We start from the raw sequence: 18342 nt of genomic DNA, 5'->3' as shown, positions 1-18342 counted from the left end.
GTCTATGGGGGCCCTCCAGTCCCAAAAGTTTCGTGGGAGCACTTTTCGTCGCTCAGGCAATAGAGGTGTTTCCAGAGGCCAGATGTCACAACAAACACAATTCAATAAAGGTGGGGCGCAATCCTCTTACACCAAGCAGAGTAGAGGAGGATACCGGGGCAACAGCACCAAGGGCAGAGGCAGGGGCAACAACAACTCCCGTTCCTCCGCCACCAACAAACAGTGACTCCCTGTCACTGCCCCCCGACCATCCAACACCTGTCGGGGGGAGACTCCAGCAGTTCCTGCCAGTCTGGAAATCCATCACCACAGACAGGTGGGTCAGGAAGCTTATCCAGTTCGGTTATTGTTTGGAGCTAACATCCACTCCACCCAACATTCCACCAAAACACCGTCGTATGTCCACAGAGCATTTGCACTTATTGCAGCAGGAGGTTCCTGTCATGCTGCAAAAAGGCGCAATAGAGCTCGTGCCAGTGGAGGAAGAAGGCACAGGGGTGTACTCCCTGTACTTCTTAATCCCAAAGAAGGACGGGTCCCTCAGACCTATTCTGGACCTCAGGCCCCTAAACCAGTACATTCTCTCCGAACACTTCCACATGCTAACACTGCAGCAGGTTCTTCCGTTACTCAATCAGGGAGACTTCCTCGCAACCTTGGATCTCAAGGATGCTTACTTTCACATTCCGCTCCACCCATCACACAGGAAATACCTCCGATTCACCATTCAGAATCGGCTTTATCAATTCAAGGTCCTTCCTTTCGGAGTGACCACAGCCCCCAGAGTGTTCACGAAATGTCTGGCGACAGTGGCGGCGCACCTCAGGAGACAGAACATCCACGTCTACCCTTATCTGGACGACTGGATGGTTCAGGCAAAGTCGGCCCAGCAGTGCGCCGCCGACATGTCCCACACCATTCACCTTCTTCACGGTCTGGGCTTCTCACTGAACTATCCGAAGTCGCACCTTCAGCCAGCTCATGTGCGGCAGTATTTGGGCGCGACGATAGATACTCTGGCGGCCACGGCTCAGCCAAATTCAGTGAGGATCGACAACATCCAGTCGCTGATCCAAAAGTTCAGACCACAACACTCACTTCCAGCAAGAGTGTTCATGCAGTTGATAGGCATGATGGCCTCCTGCATCTTCATAGTCCCGCACGCGAGGCTACATATGCGTCCGCTCCAAGAATGCTTGGCACATCAGTGGACTCGGGCTCAAGGACAGTTGAACGACCTAGTGTTGGTGACCGGTCGGGCATACAGCTTTCTGCATTGGTGGAATCCACACAACCTTTGCAAGGGCCGACCGTTCCAGGAGCCTGTGCCACAGATTATCCTGACGACGGACGCATCTCTCCAGAGATGGGGAGCTCATGTACTCCACTACACGGTGCAGGGACTATGGATGACGCAGCAAAAGAAGATGCACATCAACTACCTAGAACTGATGGCGATCTTCATGGCATTGAAGTCCTTCAAAGTACATCTGTGCAACAAGGTCGTGTTGATCCGGACGGACAACATGACGGCCATGTACTACATCCAAAAGCAGGGAGGTACACACTCTCCACAGTTGTCTCATCTGGCTCAGAGCATGTGGAAGTGGGCCATTCAGAGGAACATCTTCCTCATGGCGGAACACCTCCCGGGTAAGGACAATCAGATGGCGGATCTGCTCAGCAGGTACAGCCACCAAATGCACGAGTGGGAGATACATCCATCAGTACTCCACCCGTACTTCCAGCAGTGGGGTCATCCAGAGATAGACCTGTTCGCCACAAGGGAAAACGCCAAATGCCAAAGCTTTGCCGCCAGGTTCCCGCACCCACAGTTGCAGGGCAATGCGATATGGATGAACTGGTCAGGCAGATTTGCGTACGCTTTTCCCCCAGCACCTCTCATACCGCTGGTGGCACGAAAGCTAAAGCAACACTCGATGACACTCATCCTGGTTGCTCCAACGTGGGCACGCCAACCATGGTACACCACGTTTCTAGAACTCTCCGTGGTACCGCATCAAAGGCTGCACCTCACACCCAGGCTCTTGACGCAGAACCATGGCGACATTCAGCATCCAGATCCGCAACAGCTCAATCTGGCGATCTGGCTCCTGAGGTCTTAGAGTTTGGCTACCTTGATTTGCCTCCTGAATGCATGGATATCATCCGGGAGGCAAGAAAGCCCACCACTAGGGCCTGCTATGCAGCAAAATGGAAACGGTTTGTCATTTACTGTACAAAACATCACATCAACCCGCTAGATGCATCCATTCCCAACATCATTTGCTATTTGTTACATCTTTACAAATGCAATCTAGCATATGCTTCCATCTGGATACACTTATCCGTCATAGCGGCTTATCTCCAAAACAGGCAGCATCTCTCTGTTTTTAGGGTGCCTGCCATTAAAGCCTTCCTAGAAGGGCTAAAGCGGGTCATCCCTCCCAGGACCCCGCCAGCTCCTGTATGGAACCTCTATGTGGTCCTCACCAGGTTGATGGGCCCACCTTTTGAGCCTCTACATTCCTGTGAGATTCAATTCTTAACGTGGAAAGTGGCTTTTCTCATTGCCATTACGTCTCTACGATGTGTTAGTGAGCTCCAGGCGCTCACTGTACAAGAGCCATTCATACAGATTCACTCAAACAGGGTGGTGCTGCGCACGAACCCTAAATTTCTTCCTAAAGTGATTTCGCAGTTCCATGTCAATCAGACCATTGAACTGCCCGCGTTCTTTCAAAACCCTGAGACAGTAGCCGAAAGAATGCTCCACACTTTTGATGTCAAACGAGCGTTGATGTACTACATCGATAGGACAAAAGACTTTAGGAAGACACAACAGCTCTTTGTTACTTTTTCAGCCCAGCACAAAGGCAACCCCATTTCCAAAGCAGGGATAGCCAGGTGGATCGTTAAGTGTATTCAGATTTGCTATCACAAGGCTAAGCGCACCTTAACGGTCCCCCCAGAGCCCACTCCACCCGCAAGTTGGGGGCCTCCATGGCGTTCCTGGGTAATATTCCTTTGGAAGATATTTGTAGAGCAGCCACATGGTCTACACCACACACATTTACTAAACATTACTGTGTAGACGTGCACTCCAAACAGCAGGCAGCTGTAGGACAGGCTGTTCTTAAAGCACTTTTTCAGACTTCTGCAGCTGGCACAGGCGGCCGCTGTTAATGGAGGGACTGCTATGTATTCTATGCTATAGATATGAATTCAGCAGCACACATGCCTCGAACTGAATATGCTACTTACCAGTATGCATCTGTTCTTGGCATGTAGGGCTGCTGACATTCATATCGCCTGCCCTCCTCCCCGGCGCCTGTAGCGGCTGCAGACCTTTTACACTTACTATTAGCATGGTCATCACTTACTGTACTACACTCCATCTCTGCCACAATGGCTAAAAACAATCTGAGGATGGAGTCGATGCCCATGCGCACTGTAGTCCAGGGGAGGAGCCACCTATCTCGTGATACTTCGAAGACTCTTCCAGGACAACAATGTGCAATCATCCGGACCCAACACTAGGCAGCGATCTATGCTATAGATATGAATGTCAGCAGCCCTACATGCCAAGAACAGATGCATACTGGTAAGTAGCATATTCATTACCCAAAATGTAACCAGAAATTAGTGCGGAGTAGTGCCTGTATTTCAGAGGAAGACCTTGCAACTTGAAGATCAAACGTCTCCCTTGCAGATGTTAAGAATTGTACGTACCCTTGCAGAGCATGGTATCTAATGTGTCCTCTGAATAATTTGTGAACCACTGTCAGTTCGCAAACCGTGCACATGTGGGAATGCTAGGAGCATTCAAATCTTTAATCTTAGTCATGCCAAGACATGATGTTTGCTGCACAATTCTGTTCAGGAAAATCAACTGTTTGGTATAATGCATGCTCTAAATAAAGCCTCCTTTCCCTGTACTTGCCCATCCTCAGTTCCCCAAATCTTTTTCAGATCTACAGTGTCTTTCCAGAAGGCAAAACCTTGTGTGAACAGCTACGACAAAAAGGAAAAATAGTAAATCGGTTTGGTGTCATTGAACATATTCTTCTTTGCTGGCGATGGCGATAGGTTTATATAAATACGACCCTAGGTCAGCTGGATTTGTGACCAGAAAAATATGCAAACTGCTGTGCAAATGTTTGTGAGCTACCCCATGGTGGTGTAGGGCATAGTGTCCCCATCGTGTGTAATTAAATACTGCATGTGGAGTACTTGCTTTATGCAAGAAATGGTGAGCATAATGTTGAAAACAGAACGTTTCATCATAATTAGTCATACCATCGTACATATCAGAATTTAGTCAGACGGACTGACTGATATCCGTGTTAAAAACTGTAGACTGCTCAAGATCTTCTAGCATTTCATGCACTGCATCAATATTCCAAATCATTAACGGGAGTACTAAGGGTGAAAAGGTCAATTAAAGAGATGCAAATTACATAAGGTATTTGGAACAGTTCAGTTAGTCCAATATATCATATGATTGCCTATCCCAGACAATTCCATCAGGAATCGGAACAGCAGAAATGTTCACCAGGGAAATGTCTCTTTGTACTTTGTGTGATGAAGAATGGGGTGTTAACAATTGTACCACTGAGCGTTCTGGGAGGTAGTGTCCATTCAGAAGCAGGAAAAGTCTGACATAAAACCAATTCAAAGGACGAGGAAACTTCATGAAATTGTAATCCAAAGGTATTACCATGGAGGAACAAAGTACGTCTTTTTCAGCCAAAAGTAGAATTCACTCAGTCTACTTCGGAGAGGAGGAGGTAAAGGTGGTTTAGATGAATCCAAAGAGAAGTCGTCATAGTCGACGAAGTAGCCATAGGCAGTTTAATCTGTTTTTGGCAGTTCTGGGGGCTGTATAGAACTTGGAGTCTACTCGAATTGAAGTTAATTTATGTAGACACTATCCGTGTCAGGTCTTCAAATCGAAATCTGTGTTTCTGCAGTAGATGTCTGTATGCTATTTGTTGATGTAGCAGGTAGGAGAGATACTTAATTGCTAACTATCACTAGCCAGGGAGTAGAAGCCTCATCGCTGATCAAAGCTTCCAATGGGATCTCCTGTAGAGTAGCGAGAGGAGACGGGTAACCACTCAGGAGCCCACATGGCCTACTGTGTAGAATCGGCGATATAATTTGGTTTGACAAGATGAATTTACAAAAATCTCATGTTTTTTCAACCAGCAAGAGGCAGTAGAAGTACAGTTCTCGTACCTTCAACGCCCAGGACAGGTACAGGTAAGATGGGCCAAATTATTTCTTGTCCACTATTTTCTCCCGATTCCCAATTGAACCAAAATGTAAATGTAAATGTATTGCGATTTATATAGCGCACGTATCACCCGAAGGCACCAAGGCGCTTGCTTTGGGAACCCGTCCTGGTTTTTCCCTGTGAGATAACCCCTACTGGGTATCCCCAGGGTCAAAGCCAGGCATCCCGCCGCGGGTGGGCCGCCGTAATGGAGATTAAGCAACTATTGCCCAGAGTTGCAGCGTAGGACCCCATTATTAGAATAGGCACCGAGGCGAGAATTATCGAGTCCGTGGACATTTTGGGCTCAGTACCCTGCCGCATCGGGAATTAAACCCTGGTCCCGGGCCAGACCTCTGCATCAGGGTCTGCCGCTCTCATCAGTGAGCGACACTCCTCCACCACCTCCAAGAGCTGCTGGTTCTTCCTTCACCTCTCCAGCAGCGGTGCGTTTTACTTGGACATTGGTCTGTGCATCCCGGAAGCTTTTCAGTTCCTATACAACAGCAAAACGTTCATTGATGTCAAATGGTGTTTCAGCCGCGACTGTGCTGGGATTGTCGAGGTTGGGTACCCACTTCTTAACCACAAACAGGATCTCATAGGGAGTCCGGCCATCCAAGAATTTTCTAGGCAGATTGTTCACGGGTCTTTGTACCCCATATAGGTGATGGAACCAACTGCGATCTGAGCCTTACACCGTTGCTGTCAAAGACTGCTTTAAGACCCGGTTCTTCCTTTCCATTACTGCGTTTCCTCTGGACGGTAAGGGGAGGAATACTGCATGGTGACACCCAATTTTCCCATGGTGTCTTTATAAGACTTAGAGGCGAACACTGGACTCTGGTCCGAATGGAATGTGCCAACTGCGCGTGTCCCGATAAAGACTTGCAAATCTGTTATGACAGTTCGGATGTCAGCCGATTGCTGTGGGCAGACCTATAGGAATAGAGATCAGGGATCACTGCTACCAAGATGTATTTATAAGCCTCGTTTGTAGGGGGCCACAGTGGCCCAGGTAAACCCAACCCAATGGCTTGTTTGAGTTTAGTAGAAGTGTCTGTGGGGGACGTGCTATGGTGGATCCATTCATCTGCTGGCAGATGCCACATTTAAGAGCAAAGTCCTTGGTCTGTTTGTATAGACCTGCCATCAATAGCGTTGCTGCAATAGTAACATTTTGCTTCTAAACCCTCATGTGTAGCTAGGATTAAACCTAACCTGTGGTCTGAAATAGGTATCACTCGATCCCCACACTCCGGAAATCTGATCAAACTGAATTTTTGCGCACTTAACTGGCAGGAGTATTTTGTTGGAAACCCTTTTGTCAGGTGGGTATCAACGTGTGCAGCATTGACAGCCACCAGGATATCTTGTTCTATCCTCGTACTTGAACAAGTAATTGCAGCGACTGTAGAAGTTCACACTGTTGCTTGTGCGGTTTCATCAGACGTGGAATTCCCTACAACGTGTATGTCCTACACACTGATGACAAAGTGTGAATCACATGAGTCTGTGGCCAGCATGCTTTCAGTTTAGCCACCTGTCCAAAAGCTTCTTGTGCTTTATTGTGTACCCCTTTGAATCTCAGAATCCATTCCGGCTCCAATGGTGCAAGTTCTCGTTGTAAGACTGGGCACAATAATACAAATTGCACACTATAAGTGTAGGGAACCCAGGACTCGTATTCACAAGTGCCAGAAATAGAGCTTTGAGTTCAGCCAGCTGCGCTGTGCAGTCATCAAGTGACTGTGGGTAGGTTTTCTAAGGTTGAAAGGCTCCATCTTGCATGCGACCTTTCACGGCGGCACACGTTGCAGAATATGGGTTCTTTGTCCTTACGGCACAGTTAGGCTTAGGCTATTACAATCATGCTTGAGTTCAGAACTTTCAGGTAATTCTACAACACTTCCAGCCGAACACATTTATCACATTTCAGAATGTTATGCATGTGCTAGGAATGTTGGCATCTTGGGTTGCCGTAGTACCCACGTGAGGTTACATGTGCGTGCTCTGCAGCAACGTCTAGCTTGTCAGTGGTCTCAATCACAGGGTCACCTTGAAAATCTAGTGTTGATAGACTGCCTCACAAAGTTGTCCTAGTCCGGATGGACAATATGACAGCCATGTACTATCTACAAAACCAAGGGAAGGACACGGTCTTCTAAACTTTCACAACTGTCTCAGACAATATGGAACTGGGCTTTTCACCACCACGTTCATCTCTTGGCAGAATATCTGGAGGAAACCCACAACGATTTTGCAGGTCTGATCAGCAAGATGCAGCAACAAACCCACAAGTTGGAACTCCACCCACAAGTCCAAGATTCTCCGCTATTGGCTGCCCACCTGGTACGTGATTAGGCGCTGTTTAATTACGTCAAAGTGCCGAAATGCGGATGTTTCTGAGATGTTAGAAGATGTGAAAGTTACCAAAATCGCCCAACTACAAACGCTGCGTAGGTGCTGGGCAGGTAACGTCACGCCATAAATCCATGCATGAGCAGCAAAGACTCTAGGTCTTGAGAAATGTAGTTAATTGTCTGTATAACGTTGGACCGAGAAACTATCACACCGGTACACTTCATTATGGAGTGTGCCAGACTGCCCATGACAAAACTTTTTTTCGAAGAGACGATCTACCTACAGATCTATGGAACATCTATGGGCAGTATTTTTGCGCCCAGCCTGGCCAATCTTTATGTCCATTTGTTCGAGCAGGAGTGTGTACTCAACCACAGCAATCCATTCTGGGACCCGATTTTGCTGTGGAAGAGATATACTGACTACATTTTTGTCGTATGGCGAGGTACAGCTGCCATGATTCTAGAATTTCATGCCTGGTTAAATACTAAGAACACCTTTCTTAAGTTTGCAGTGGAATAAAGTAAAGTCCGTTTACCTTTTCTTGATATTGTCATTCAGAGGGCAAACTGGTTAGTGAATTGTATAGAAAGCCCATGGCCAAGAACTCTCTGTTGACTTTTGATAGTTACCATCCCAAGGCACTTCGGGAGAATTTGCCAGTAGGACAGTTTCTGCGTATTTGCAGGAACTGTTCGGTCAAAGAGGTGTTTAAAAAACACGCAAAGACATTTTCCAATCAACTGAGGAACGGGCAATATCCCAAACAATTGGTTAGACGGGTTTGGAAGAGAGCCTCCAATAATGATCGGGACTCCCTCCTAGAACCCCCGGTAGTAAAACCACCTCTGGGGAGACTGACGTTTGTCAATACATTTAGCACATTGTCTAATCAGGTACAGAGAAGTGTGCACAAACATTGGCGAATTCTAAACCTAGCCAATAATGAAATACCTGCCCCGCTTTTCTCTTTTAAGAGAGGCACAAGTCTCCGAGACAGTCTGTTCCACACGAGACCGAGGAATAAGAGCCCAGATCCTTCAAACACACTATGGGGTCTTCCTCCGGTACAAGGGCATTATCCATGTGGCTCTTGCAGTGTATGTCCTCAAACCCTACAAACCAAGACTGTAGATATTGGAACTGCGAAACCTTGGATATTGAGGAGGCACACGAACTGTAATACATAAAAAGCAATCTACATGATTACATGTCCGTGTTCCCTTCGTTATGTAGGGATGACTACGCGGAAGGTGAAACTGCGTATTAGTGAGCATAAAAGTAGGTGTAACCAACAGGCGACAAGGCTCACTAACCATTTTCTCACATTTAAACACAAGGCAGATGATTTGAGGTGGATTATTCTAGAACAACCTTTTATCTCACCTCATGTCAGTGATGTATCCAAGTTTTTGCTGATCAAAGAACAGAGATGGATTTTCAAACTCAAGTGTGACAGTCAGGGGCTCAACGATGATATACCATGGGTTACCCTATAGACATTTCTGGAACATCCAGAAATCTAGCATATCGATTATGGTATATGGCTATTCATCGGCCACATGACTTTGTGTCTGTTTATGTGAGTTTCGTCATCACTACCTCACTACCCTGTTAAAAGTGCACTATTATACCAGAGTTCTTAGTACTGACCAGTTTTGGGTATTAACCACACTAAGGAGCTTGCCCTGTTCATAAACATGATATGAAAATATCGGACTGTTCGTGATATAAAGGTGACTGTAACTTATCCCCTCACTAGAACACTGTAAATGACTTTAAAAGCTATGCATGTATCATACAATGGATTATGGGCAACCTTGCCGCTGAGGTTCCATACACCCTCAACGGACAGCGCAACCCCTCTCGGACTCTTGCCATGACCCCAGATTGGCAGTCTGTTCAGCATCTCTTTGGCCCGGATTATGGCCTCAATGGCAATCAGGATGATATGGATAAACATCACTTTCAGAATGACAGCTCTCTTTATAGGAAACTTCAGGAGGTCAGTGGGCTAGACACTTCATCACACATCAGGTTGAAATTTCCTCCTGGCCCCTTTACTGAAGAATTTGCCACTTCAGGCCTCGAAAAATCTACTCGCCCACTCGCAATGGCGAGTCCGATTTGATCAGGGCAAACTATTTTTTTGCACCTATTGGTCCGTTCTGGCGAGTGAGCATAATCTGGAAAGAAGCAGGTGTTCTGTTCATTCAGAAAGTGAATGAGCAATAAAGATGCCTTTAAGTTTTGTTTTTATCTTAACACATTTGCTCTCTGTTCAAGGAAAGAGGTCAAATGCCAGTTTGTCTTTTTACTAAGTGCTGCGTGGAAAACGGAGTTTATTTTTTTTTCTTTTACTACAGTCGGAGGTATTTGTCAAGTGAGCTGTTTGACAATCGTGAAACAAAAGGCTGGAAGGTGTCAGGTTTTTTTCAGAAACCGGTCTTAGGAAGCTTGTTTCCGGTCCAGGAAAGACATGGCTTGGCAGTTCGGGCTGGACTGTCCCCATGAGGCACAGGGCCAGACTGATTTGCATATGGCCATGTCAGAACTGGGGTGGCAGAGTGGGCTAAAGAACGGTGATGGATTAAACCCAGATCTGTGACTGGGGGTGAATGTCTTGCGATTGTGCGACATTCCGTCCATCATCTTGTGTGTTTTGCAGTTTTTTTCATAACACATAACATTTAAATAGCTTGTAAATGAATAGTACAAATATTTCAAAATATATCCGGAATTACGAAAGCACATTTTTGTAATTGAGAAGTGTGATACAAACCAGCATTTAAAAAAGAGCAAAACAAGTCAGAACACTTAACTTGGTGATGTGCAAATGACCAATATTTACAGAAACTACATTTTCAAAAATGATTGTTTGTAGACTGGGTAGTTTTTTTTAGTAAATCTGCATGTCAGTGGGACATTTTGTGGCCATTTCAATGTACGATCTGCTGATTGCAAATGACAGTGTGCTACCACTTAATGCTCGAGTTATGTATTTATTAAAAGTGATAGGTTTTAAACATGATTTGAGAAACATGCCTGCCCTGCCCTGATGACAATGCTGTTAATGAAGTAAGAGGCAAGTTGAGGATCAGGTGTATCCTATATGTGGCTAGATTTGTATTATTTACGGAGAAAAGGTTTAGTACATTAAATCAAACAAACGTGTTTTTTTTTGTTTGGCAGACATGCTGAACTTTCATATTTGAAGGTGCTCTCATATGTGATAATGAAGAAAATGTCTCAGTGAATTAAAATATTTGCCCAGGATCATAACATTTGAAACTAATTTATAGGTCAAAAGCAATACAATTATGTCCCATTGATTATTTAAGTCACTAGACCTGCGGGTCTAGTAACATGTTTATGATAGTTCGAGGCCTGTTCTTTCACGGTGGTCATTCAAGGTGCTGCAGAAGTCCTTGATCTTCAATGGCTTTCCAAGAAGTCAAAACGAACATGCTCAGACATCCTGTAGCCGGGTCAGACCTCTTCAAAACCACTCTTTCCGCTCAGTGATTTATTAATAGACACATCTCTCTTCTTGACCACGGTAAGTAGGCAAGGAGCCAAAAGACTCACCCCAGGAGCCCCCTTCATCCTGAACCAACATCCTATGCTGGAGAGCTTGGTGGTCCAAGTGTCCACCAGCAGCCTTTACCCACATGCATTTCCCTGTACACCACCAGAAAGGGAGTCGAAACCTATGGAAGGTTTTCAGAAATGAATGTTCTTCTGTGCCAGCCTAGCCTTTTTTTTTTTGTTGTTGCAGATTTATAGAGTGCAAACTCGATCCTAAGGTATCACAGCGCTTTACATGAGCACCAGGTGCATTACATGGATTAAAGAGACGAGGAATCTGCAGTTAGAAGTATTCATCGGTACAACAAGTTACTTACCTTCAGTAATCCTCTTTGTGATGGATACTTTACGAACAGCAGGTTCCTCATCACCCGCCCAACTCCCTGTTGTGTGGAATGGCCTTTTGGTTGCTTACTAAAGTTCTGAGTTAGCCGTTGCACCATGTGTGCTTCCTCAGATGTCACTCACTCTCCACTCGTGGAATGTTTGAAAGTGAAAACTGGTGTAAGCCCGCAGGCGTGGCGCGTATAAGTGGTTCCATTTTGTCACATCCCGAGACAGTGTGGAGGAGATGCAGGAACTGATGGCGCCAGCTGTCGGCACGGAAGCCGTTGCAGACGTTTCTGGATCCAGTCTGGTGCCTGGGAGGATTTAACAGATGAAGAATCTGCGATATCCACCAGAAAGAGCTTTGCTTAAGATAAATAACCCACTCAATTCTACTTCAATACCACAGTGCACCGGCCAACCAGCTTTTTATATTGTTTGTATGCAAAATGTCACCAGAGTGGCTACTAATATCCTGTCAACGGATGGATTACCCCCTCAGAACCTACTGCTGCGCTGTGCATATTGCTAAATGTCCATCCATTTTCTGAGATCACTCTGTTAAAGTTAAGGTGGCATTCTGCAGACATGTACTAATCACACATGTCTGCCAGCTACATGGGCTGCTTCATTCATGTGCTGCGGACAGTACTCTTTCTTCCACATTATAGGTACATTTTCTTTCTAGCCGGTTTTCTTTGGCGTAATGCTACCTTCTTCTTTTCCCAGTTCATTCTCATTTGCTCTAAGATCTACTCAAAAAGTTGTAAACGTAGCCTAAAGCTGTAAAAGTTGTAAAAGTAGCTTAGTTACATCTAGTGTGATTCTGTGACTCTTACTCTGTATACCTTTTCCCCATATGGAGGCCCTCTCTCCAACACCTATGCCTTTGCCCTTATACACAAAGTGATTGGCTCTTTTTTAAAGGAGGCAAATATTAAGAGCTTGGGTATGTGCAGAGATGGGGTTGAGGTGTCCTATATGAGGCATGCATGTGTGAATGGCACAATTATACTATGCAAATGTATCTCTGCTCATGGTAGTAATGGGTTAGTGGTAAATGAACAAAGAGTGACTGTCATAATAAAGGAGACTTTATTTGTAATGCTTGGGTACAAGATCTGGATTGTACTTAAAAAGTCCTGGTAGTTTTGGCTAAAAATACCTCTTCTTTCTACTTCTAAGCCGTTAAACATGTCCATGGTTTTTTCATGATCCTGGTTTCGCTTTACCTGACTGGCACACTTGACATAAGCATGCTTGGCGAGACTTGTGCGACACGCCCACGCATTGTCTGAAGAACTCCTCTCACCTTTATCTTCCAGGTGGCCATTACATTGCCTACTGTCAGAATGTCATTAATGGGCAGTGGTACGAATTTGATGACCAGTACGTCACAGAGGTGCACGAGACTGTAGTGCAGAACGCAGAGGCATACGTTCTTTTCTACAGGTAAGCTGATTCAATGCTCACTGGTGGTCCATGAACCTGTTTGAGGTCTTAGGGTGTGAGGTCTGCTACTTGCTTGTTTATTTATGTATTTATTTATATATTGTCTGAAGCCGGTGTTTCACCATTTGGTATAGATTGAGTGTCTCCTAGGTCTTTCAATCTTTGAAGTCGGTGAAATAAGTACAGTTAACTTCGGTCACATATTTTATTTGGTACAAACAAGCTTTTATCATTGAACAAGATGTTTGCAAAATGGATGGTTAAGTTCTGGGTTTTATGTACAGGTATTTTGTAGAGTGCAACCCTAGCTAGAGAGTAACCTTGCCATGGACAGGGCAGGTACCGTGAGTTATGATTCAAGATCATTTACGGTGAAGCAGGATGTTTTTGGGTGGCGAATCCTTCATACGGCATTACATTTTTCTCTGACGTGGCAGGTCTTCAGCTCTTTTCTGAATTGTAAAATACTTTTGATAGTTCTGATGGTGGTTGGGATTTTGTTCCAGATCCTGGGATCATATCAGAGGAGGGTTTGTCTTCTGGTGTTCTGTGTTTTTTTGTTTGTTTTCTGTCTGGCAATGTCCGAATATTTGGTGTGACACTCATTGCCAGCTGGAGATGGACTAAGCAAGTTTCATTTTGAAGAGCCAGGCTTGAATGTTTGATTGTCTGTTATGGTTGGGGAATTGTAGAAATGTTGGGATTTAGGTAGATTCTTGGCATTCAATTCTGAATTAAACTGAGGATAGTTCTTTTTCAGCAAAGACTTTCCATTGAATTTTAAACACATCACCAGTAACACTCAATCCACCTCTGTATATAGGCGCGGTGCACTGTTATTGATATTTAACAAATTTGAATGACAGCAAGAAGACCCTCTACCCTCGTTCCCCTCCATAGGTTCAGCCAATGCCACCCAATGTTTACAATAAAGCTTGCGCCCACATTTCTGTGGAATTATTGTAGATGCACATGTGGACTTGACCCTTCTCTCCTTCCGTTTAATCTCACCATTTATTCTGTCACCTCTGTTAAAAGCCAGGCGTGTCTGTTGAGTCAGTGCTTAGAGAGTCTAGGGTAGGGCAATGATAGCTTTTGTGTTTGCAAATAGTTAATTTATATCTCGCGTTTTACACCTCAGATGTAAGCATCTCATTGGTCATAGTTGATCACAGTCTCCTACACCAGTCGTGCTCGGATTGTGGTTGAGGAGCTGGTCACTACGCTCCTTCTTACGTTTGTGGGGCCGGGCCATGAGAGGCAGGAATGGTGGGTACTTAGAAGTGCGCATGTTAGTTTGCCCGGCTGTCTAAGGCCAGCCAAACACACGTGCGCTTCTATTTCTTCAACTCAGCTGTGTTCACAGCTGGGTTGGAGAAAAGCAGCAGGCTCCCAGGCACATCAGGCCGCTCAGGCCAATCCTGGCCATGCTCTCATAGCATGAGAGCAGCGTCTGGATTGGGTGGAGAGCCTGTGGCTTCCCAGAGACTTGCGGGAGAGAAGCACCGAGGCAGCCATTGGCATTGGGACAGCGAGAGGTACGTTTTTGTTTTAATATTATTTTTACCCTCAATCATCCACCCACCCACTTTCGTGGTGCCGCAGCCACCACTGGAAATGTCACCTCCCAAAACAATGGCTTTTAAATCCTGTAAATACTGATGCAAGCAGATATCTGTGACAGATGGGACCGCATGATGAAACTCTATGTCACCAAACCTTGCTCTGCCCCCCCTCACCGCTCAGTAAATCGCCGAACGACACTGACATGCCCTGGAGGACCCTGCAGGTTTGTCTCCTGAGAGCTTAGTGGTGCAGGCTTCTACCAATCCGTTAAACCTAAAAATACTTTTCCAACCACTTCCCCATATAGGGTGTCCAAAAGAGTGGAGCCTTTTGGGAAGAGGGATTTTCATCCACCAGTTTGACCTTTAAGTCTGTCAATGCCAGTTCCCTGCTAGGCCAGTATTCCCGCGCTCTTTGGCATTCAGTGGCTGAAGGTCCTCCCATGTGCCTCGGAGACCTCCGATCGGCCCTCACCTGTTTTTTCACAGGCTTACTACTTCTGTTTTCTCCCTCTCTCCTCTTGTCATGCCACCGTAGAACTTCAACTTGGTCCTGAATTTCTTGATGTTGACTCTTTTTAAACCACTTTACTTCTCTTACTATGGCGTCTCACCCTCAAGATTGTGTCCCTCTTTGCCATAATATCAGTGTGACAGTTAAGTGAGATTCAAGCTCTCTGTGTTATCAGCCATACAACAACTTCTTCCCAGACAAACTGGTTCTGTGGACGCGGGCATCATTCCTTCCATGAACTTTGACGTCATCAAACATCGCCATACCAGCATTTTAAGCTTCACTTCCTAAGGAGTATTTAGAGACTCCATCGCTCGAACTCCAAAAGAGCACTGAGCTTTTACATCGATCATGCCAGAGACCACTGGGTGGATGGCCATCTCTTTGTGAGGTTTGCTGGAGTGAAAAAAATGCATACGGTCATACAGAAAAGGACCATTTCTCGCTGGATAGTGCTCTGCATTAAAATCTGCTATGCATTGACCAAGTAGCAGCCTCCCCGGAGGACTGTATGCTCATTCCACCAGGGCCAAAGATGCTACCACTATATTGGCACACAGAGTTTCTGTCCTGGGCATCTGCCAGGCAGCTACCTTGCGTCACTCCACAAGTTTAGAAAGTACTAACGTCTGGGGAGCCGTATATTTCGCTCTCTCACTCCTAAAAGTCCTTTCTGGTTTGAGTGCATTCACAGACCTGCCCCCATATAGGTACTGCTGTGACATCTATTTAAAAGGTGAGGGATCTGCTGTTATAGGTCTCCTATCAGAAGCATAAGTTACTTACCTTCAGTAATGCTCTTTCATGAAGAGATTCTGTCTAACCATAGATTCCTCACCAACCTTCCCATCCTCCCTGTTCTTGGATTTGGACTCTAAACATTAATAATATCCCAAGTCTAGGAATCTGCCCAGCGGTCACAACCAATGTGCTCTTGGGGCTCTGCATCTGGGCGTGCAGACAGCTTCATAAACAACTGGCGTCTGTGCAGGGGAGTGACTCCTGTATAGGCTCCACATGTGCTTTCTGGAGCAGGACAGCGTATGTGCGGCGACGCATGGCTCCATCTACCAGCATGCCTAGGTACTGCTGAAAAAAGCTTCTGGATTCAGTCTGACACCTGGCGACTTTTCAAAAGGTGAGGAACCTGCAGATAGATAGAATATCTACCACAAAGAGTGGTGCAGTATGTAAGTAGCATGACCTTCCAGGCGCTCTCAAAAATAAGTCTTTTTTTGTAATCTTCTAATGATTCGCTTTATCATGCCAAAAAACCTCTCTGTTTGGCAGTATCCCTCTGCCCTTTGAAATAATGGCTCGATATAAATCTGGATTTTCTGATGGTTTTTCTGCCTATAGATTCCCTACCTGTTGAATACTCTCAGGTGTGACACTGGATTCACAAACTTTCATAGCTCTCCAGCAGTGGGAGACATACTAGCTCCATCTCCTTGTTGGAAGCAATGCCATGTTGACATCACTAGAGCCATAAGCAACCCATCCCGGTGCTCCAGCATCCGTTTCTTTTTTCCCACTCTCCTGGATGTTGATTCAGAGCTCTCTCTCTCTCCTTGTAGCTTCTTTGTGAGTCTGTGTAATGAATGTGCCATTTATGTGGATAAATAGCCTGATAATGACCGTCGCTCATCACCATCTCAATCTTATTTAGCATATTATAACATAATATAATGATGTGTAGGCCTGCCTAGTAAGAATAAGCTACGAAGTAGGGCTTGATAATGTCCCTTTCTGTTTCCGATCTTATCTTGCTTAACGGCAATGCTTGCTATTGGCTTTGACATGCTCTCATGTCATCTTGCATATTAATTTTGCGTAAACAGAGGCTTAGGCTTGAGTGACTCCATTTTCTAAGCTGTCTCCATTTTCTGAGCCTCTCTAGGTGAGGAGGCCATGTTTTACATTTCACATTTTTTTCGCACTTTACTGACTAGAGAGAACTGGTTCTTGTCAGAGGAATGTGCTCTCTCTGCTCTGAAGCCATAACAGACGCCTGGCCAGTTGAAGCTGCGGCCTTGGGGTGGAGTGGTACAGACTCTGATGGGAAAAGGGGGTGAGGCTCACCAGGAGCTTCGGCTTATGTTTCCAGTGGTACTAAAGGAGGTGTCTGGGTTCTGTTCGGTGGAAGTTCATCACAGGACAGACGTGCAGCTGTGGCGGTGGGGTGTATAGTGTCACTACTGTCTCCTGGTTCGGCCAGAGAATCGGACTCCCCTCTGGCGAAGTGGAAACAGGATGAACAGACAGTTGGTGAGGTGTTCCACTAATCTCTAATTTTCCTACTGTTCTTGCTTGCTATAACTTTATTTTCAGGTTCCATACATTTACATACATATATTTTTACATATATGTTTGCCTTGATTGTGTTTCAATCGTTCTATTGATATGTTAGAGTCTGCTATGATAGATGCATTTTGGCTTACCATGTGGTGTTATTTACTAATAAATATATCCCAATTATACCAATTTGTCTTTTGCTTGTCGTAGGAGGTTGTGTGTTTATACATCCTGGCACGTATTCTGTTGTAGGAGGATGGGTAATTTCCCTCCTGGCAGGTATTGTGTCGTAGGAAGTTGTTCCACTCCTGGCAAGTGATGTGCAAAAATATATCTTGTCGTAGGAGGTTGTGTTTGTATATTTCCAGACACGTTTTCTGTCATAGAGAGGATGGTAAATTCCCTCCTAGCCGCGCGTGTTGTCGGAAATTGTTCCACTCCTGGCAAGTAATGTGCAAAATCTAATTATCCTACCCTGGATAAGTCTTGTAAGTGTTGTATTTTGTTCCAAGGGTGATTTGTCTGCATGATCTGTCCTTTTTGTGAAAAGCAGATCAGTTACAGTCTGTCCAAATTTCGAGAACAGTGCTTGGAATGTCTACACCTTGGAAGTCTGGTATCAAACCCTGTAGGCATTGTAATAAGCATAAGTCCATTTCGGACTCTATTGAAGTGTGCCTCTGCTATTTGGTGTTGTGGTACAACTCAGCGTCGCGCTACAAGAGTGACTCATAAACCCTAAAGCCGTTAAGGAATGTGAGGATAAGCTCATCCTGGCCCACACGTGACAAGGGCAGGTGCTGGTGCTGCTCCCGTTACAGGTCTCTTCCTCTGCTAAGTTGTTGGGGGAAAACTCAGCAAACACAAGAAGAAGGGTCATGGGGATTCTTCGCCTAAGAGGCTATCTGCATCCAAAGGGATGGTCCCTCAATGGTCTCTGCCTCCTGTGGCGCAGTCAT

At 45.5% G+C, this 18342-nt stretch overlaps 1 protein-coding gene across 1 annotated transcript in view; it reads left to right on the top strand.

Annotated features, from left to right (window-relative positions):
* Positions 1 to 18342, top strand: part of USP20 (ubiquitin specific peptidase 20) — a 352979-nt gene that overhangs the window by 277522 nt on the left and 57115 nt on the right. The window contains exon 18 of the mRNA XM_078646239.1: positions 12883 to 13009. Within this exon, the coding sequence (XP_078502365.1) occupies positions 12883 to 13009 (127 nt within the window). The remainder of the gene's footprint in view (positions 1 to 12882; positions 13010 to 18342) is intronic.

Source organism: Lissotriton helveticus, chromosome 5_1 (genome assembly GCF_964261635.1).
Source record: "Lissotriton helveticus chromosome 5_1, aLisHel1.1, whole genome shotgun sequence".
NCBI lineage: Eukaryota > Metazoa > Chordata > Amphibia > Caudata > Salamandridae > Lissotriton > Lissotriton helveticus.
The sequence above is the reverse complement of the archived record's forward strand: the minus strand, read 5'-3'. Positions and strand labels throughout refer to the sequence as shown.